The sequence below is a fragment of the Oryzias melastigma genome, linkage group LG4 (genome assembly GCF_002922805.2).
Source record: "Oryzias melastigma strain HK-1 linkage group LG4, ASM292280v2, whole genome shotgun sequence".
Taxonomy (NCBI): Eukaryota; Metazoa; Chordata; class Actinopteri; order Beloniformes; family Adrianichthyidae; genus Oryzias; species Oryzias melastigma.
In genome coordinates this window covers 16,643,580-16,649,349 of record NC_050515.1, presented here as the reverse complement: position 1 = coordinate 16,649,349, position 5,770 = coordinate 16,643,580, and the positions used below count along the sequence as shown (strand labels likewise).

Here is a 5,770-nt window from a genome sequence, read left to right as displayed (position 1 = left end):
GACTTAGCATGGACCGCCTGTGTTGTCCCATGGCTACACAAAGCAAAAAAGATAAATCACCCCAGACACACATATTTGATGAAAAATCGTGGACTGGGTTTTTAGAGTCAATCTTCAAGTATGGAATAACTTTTGATTTTAATGGACCATTGGTAGGGTCATCAAGTCTATTGGGACAATCTGGAGGAGGAATTGTGTGTATAATGGCGACCAAGATGCACATTTTAAACTTTTTTTTTCAATCCATTCTTGTAATTCCTCCTCTGATCTTAAACTCTGGTCCTACATTGTTAGACAATTCATCTATAGACATGATACACGTTCAAGAACGTTCTAAACACGCATTCTGGAAATTGAGTTGAGGATATCGTGTTCACACTGGACTGTCGCTACCCGATACTAGTGCATGTAACTACAGATGGAAGACGCTTGTGCGAAATATGCAAATCTTGCTTCAGGCTTTTTTGTTCACAGCCCTATTCCCATGTACTGTATGAAAGACTCTGTGTAGTATAATTCTGACCGAGCACAAACTGCAATTATTAATTCCTCCTCCATGATTGATTTTCAAACGGTTGGCGCTTTGATGAATGTAAAGGGACGCCATCCATGCATTCATTCATTCATTCATTCATTTTCTTGATCGCTTTGTCCCTTTCGGGGTCACAGGGATGCCGGTGCCTAACCCGGCTAGTGATGGGCGAAGGCGGGGTCTACCCTGGACAGGTCGCCAGTCTGTCGCAGGGCCACAATCACACACCCATTCACTTCCACATTCACACCATCCATGCATCATTGCCAAATCAAAGTCTCTGATTGGTCAAAGTTTAACTAGTTTAACTTTCAACTTGCGTTCAGTGGCTGTGCATTTTACACATAGAGCCACAAAATAGTCCTAAAATTTCATTGAACTTTTCATTGAAAGTGCTTTTTTGAACAAGTGTTGCCGAGGACGATTTTAACGTAGGATTGCCCACTTCAAACTCGATAGGTACTCATGATTTCATTGTAAATCATTAATTACAAATGAAAACATAAATGTAAAAGTATTTTAGCATTTAAACATCAGCTCCATTAATATGTAGATTTTATTTAATATATATTATGCTGAAGCATTCTCTTCTCTCTAATTGCATAAGAACAGTCTCAGATTTGCTGCCGATTAAGTTTAAGTGTATTTGTGTGTCTTTTTATTGTTGCAGACCGAGGCAATGAAAGAAGCTTTAAAGGATCTCAAAATGAACATTGTGGAAATTACAGACGAGAATGCAACTCTGGATGGAGGAGATGTTCTCTTTACAGGTTGGTGTCACCCCACCCTCACTTGTACTTTGTAAGTAACGATGACAAAAAATAACTTTCTGATTGAGAAGACAAATGAAACATAAGGGTTGTGTCAGAATCCCCCCCAATCACTATATAGTGCGTTCGCAATTTTCTAGTGCTGTCCGAATCAACTAATTCCAAATTGAGTGCACTCGATATGTCCCAGAAGTCTTTGCGAAAAACTAACCTACATCGATGGTCACTAGATTAGTGGATATAGACCACAATGCATTGTGGTCGAACAATTTTGAACAAAAAAAAAACATGTTTAAATGCAATATTTGAATATACTTTCCACACTTTTCACCATCAGAACAAAGTGGAGTCATAAATAAACGTAGTGAAGTTCGTTTTTATTCGATTTTCACTTCAGGAAATCAATGACGTCATATCCAGTTTTTAGAAAAACAAAAGAAAGTAGTGAGCATCGTGTCCGAATTACCTTTAAAATCCAGGACACTATATAGTCCTGCACTATAAAGTTTTTTAGTAGTTAGGGTGAAATTTGGACACAACCAAAGAGTTAAGTTAAATCTATATGCTGATCATTTTTGTTTAGTTAAAAAAAGTAAGACAAGCTCAGTTTTATTTTTGTTAACATTAATACTATAATTCAAAATAATTTACCATACTGGTTCTGACCATCTAAAATGAATTCGGATCACATCCAATCTTAACTTTCTTTTCAATAGGAAAATGCCTCCATCAAAAAACGCCTCATTGTTCCACTTTTAGTTGTCAGCAAATTCGGCAAGAGGTCACGTAGCGGCATTTGTAGGCAGTCACATTTTTACTCGCCACGTGGAGGCTGCAGAGTTTTTAAGAAAAAGTTATAATTTTATGGCGACTGAATTTCTGTAAAAGTTGACATCGGTCAGTGACCGCTCAAACACATTTGAAGGTTGTGCAGTAGCAGTTCGTTTTAGATTAAAAAGAAACAAAAATTATATAAAAGATACATTTCACAAAAATAAAAGTTGAAAAATTCTTCATTCTCATAATTGAAAAAGCAAAAAAAAAAAGAAATTAGATTTAAAATCGCCTTATATATTAAAGTAGTGTGTGAGGTAAACATACAGTAAATCCTGCTGTAGCTTTTGCTGTTTTTAGAATAAGCAAACTCCACAAAGCTAAGATGAAACCAAAGTCATTTTACAAGTTATTAACACTTTTTCTCAATCTGTGAAAATATTTAGTCTGCACAAACTGGGACACATTATTGAGTGTTTTCCAGCAGCTGTGCTTTAAAGTAGTAGTTTCTGTTTTTTTCCCTCCTTACAAACATATAAAGTGAACCTGTGGTTGCCCGGGACAACAAAACAAAAACTGTACAAGCAGTTCTCTAGTGTTTCACCGCGGCAGATCGAGTTCAGAAGGGTCAAGTCACGGCGGATTTTTATGTATGGCCAGAAGCATGTCATAAAAATTCCAACCTCTGTTAAAAAATAAAATGTGTCGTAACAGGATGGTTATCAAAATTAAGTGTAATTATGTTTGAGTTTTATTTATAGTTTGTATGTTTGCACATTTGTAGTGCAAGTTTTTTTTCAAATTTTTTTTATTAGAAAACAACTTGTGCAACTGCATTTCTCTCAAAGTTTTTCTGCATTTCTTAGTGAAAGATTGCAGGAAAAAAAGATATAATAGTCAATTACATATATTAGTGTGCTACTCTTGTATTCCTCACTAACAGATTTTTTTAGTATGACCCCTGTGACCTGGTGCATCAGCACTGCTTGCAGAAAACAAACCTTCTACATATCAATCAAATTATTTTCTGCCAGCCTACAAAAGAAAAGGTAAAGCAACCATATCTGCACATTGTGTTGCAGTTTTAGCAATACGATTTGATTTTTTTTATTTTTTTTATACAGACCATTAAAAAGCACACCTAATTGGATTTCTAGACAGTGCTGTGGATCCTTTCAGCTGAAAGCGGTTTCACATGTCGGGGCTTGAAACATTTCCTGCTGGCAGGAGTCCGGCTAATGGCTCACGTTGTGGAGGCACAGCAGCAACTTAAGGAGTCTGTCCCAGAGCTCAGGCATTCACAGCTCTTTGTGTGCGCCCAGATTCCCTACAAGCGTTCAAAAACACAGCCAGTTCCAGCTCGCAGAGTCCTCGGCTTCACGTGCGCTCTGTGTTTGGCTGACATTTAAACTTTCCCATTGATTTGAAATTTTCCAGATTTCTATTTTTCAGAAAAAATGTCACTTTATTATTTTTTTTTCTCTTTACAGGGAGAGAGTTCTTTGTGGGGCTCTCCAAACGGACCAATCAGAGGGGAGCAGAGATTCTTGCTGATGCCTTTAAGGTGAGCTGAATACCTGAGAGGGGTTAAAGTGCAAACTAAACACATTAAAGAAATCTTTTAATGCATTTCATGATCATCCCTTTACTTAACCTACCTCCACATGCAATCAAATTTCACAATAAAAGAGGATGACTCAAATTGGTTCTCAGACATAAAAGCTCCAGGCCAGGGAGGTAATAGTATCACTGCACCATTCATCTTCCTTTCATCACTTTGCTCTGCATTCATTTTTCTTTTATTCCATTTCCTTCTCCATCCATCTCAACCTCCACTTTTTAATGCATTATCATCCTGATGTTCAGCTGCATTTATAACATTAAAACTGATACCAAAGCAATGTTTTTCTTTAAGATAACCTAAAGAATTGTGGTATATATACATTTTTGAGGGGGTTTAAAAGTAAGTTCCACAAAGCAGAAATGCTGTACAATAAATCTTTTCACTGTGTCATTCATCATCACTGAAGCTGCAATTATTGATTGGAGCTGCTGTAGGATCCTACTAGCAATTAACGGTGGGAGCTCTGGCACCGCCATCGACTGACTTTCAGCCAGTTTGAATCGAACATTCATTTAAACCTGGAGCTGCTCCTGTTCACTGTTACAAAACAGGACCATATTATTCAATATTATTTTTTTTCTGAACTGCATTATTGATCATTTACTATTTTTTTAAAAAAGTTCTTTTTTTTAAGCCTTTGTGTTCATTATAAAAGATCTTAGAAGAAAGTAGAAGTTTAATTGATCCTTCGATGAGGCCTTTTGTTTTGTTTGGTCTGCTTTTATTTACAATTTTCATCAGTGACCTTCCAAACTCCTGTTCAAACTGTAATATTTATATTTATGCCGATGATACAATAATGTATTTATTTATTTACTGACATTTACAACTACTTGCAGCATGACTTTGACTCGGTTCAACATTGGCTGATTTCAGATAATCTGTTTTTTAGTAAAACAAAATCTTATTTGTTTGCTCTTCCAAACAAATACAATAAACCCAAATGGATAAAATCTTAATCTGGCTTTATTGGATTTCTGTCCTATAGAGGAAACAAAATCTTTTGAATATCTTGGTGTCTGGTTTGAACCTAATTTATTTTTCCAAACTCATATTTAATCAATCACCAGCAAATAAAACTGCCATCTTAAAACACTTAATCAGTTCACTGCTTTACTTTTATATAGAAAAAGACTAATTTCACAATTATTACTTCCTATTTTGGATTATGCCACTTCTTCAGATGGAAACAAAATTCACAAATAAACAACAATAAAAGGACTAAAATACAATAAATAACGCGATGAAGAGACCTGAGTCTATGAGCCATTGTTGAGTTTAATAGTTCTACAAAAGATCTGCAAAAGCACACTTTCCTGCAGCAAGGTGTTCCAGTCTCTAACTGAAGGAGCTCCTCCGCACACCCACATTCTCGTGATGATAGAGTTTTGTCCATGATGGATTCCGGTATCCGTAACATCCACCGGATCTCTGTGCCAGTTTGTTGATCCTCCACCTGTTCCTGTCAGTGCATCCACTTTCCCTCAGCAGCTCACTCCATAGAAGAGGGCAGATGCAACAACGCCATCATGAAAAGCTCTGTCAGAGTCCTGTAACTTACGAAGGAGCTCAGCGTCCTCAGCCTGTTGCCTGATTGTGTAAATCAGGGGTCACCAACACGTCGCCCGCGGGCGACCTGTCGCCCGCGAGCACCACATCAGTCGCCCGCAGGCCTCTTCTAAAAATAGCACAATTCACTTGTGAGCTGCTCGAAAATTTAATTTTAGTGTGATGCGATTTTTTTAAATCACACCTGCCTTCATAAAGGATTAAAAAATTGAAATATCTTACAGCTATATTGTGACGACCCTACTTGTATGTTAATAGTAGCAGGGACGCCGCAGGGACCCAAAGGCAAGTTACTCTTTCACTGTCTGGGGAGGAGAAACGTCAGTGCCCTGTACATCGCACGACCCCGAACAGTCTCAGGCAGAAGTAGTCCACGAAGCAGACTGCGTACTCTCACTTTCATCAACAACACTCATTTATTTTAAACACACATGAACAGCCAAACAGTATGAACGTGACTTCTGCTCACAGCTCCCTCACTCATGGTGAGCAATGTAACAC

At 37.5% G+C, this 5,770-nt stretch overlaps 1 protein-coding gene across 2 annotated transcripts in view; it reads left to right on the top strand.

The window, feature by feature from the left end:
- Positions 1 to 5,770, top strand: part of ddah1 (dimethylarginine dimethylaminohydrolase 1) — an 80,873-nt gene that overhangs the window by 58,611 nt on the left and 16,492 nt on the right. For both annotated transcript variants that reach the window (XM_024279081.2, XM_024279079.2), the window contains exons 3-4: positions 1,203 to 1,302; positions 3,567 to 3,640. In XM_024279081.2, the coding sequence (XP_024134849.1) occupies positions 1,203 to 1,302; positions 3,567 to 3,640 (174 nt within the window). The remainder of the gene's footprint in view (positions 1 to 1,202; positions 1,303 to 3,566; positions 3,641 to 5,770) is intronic.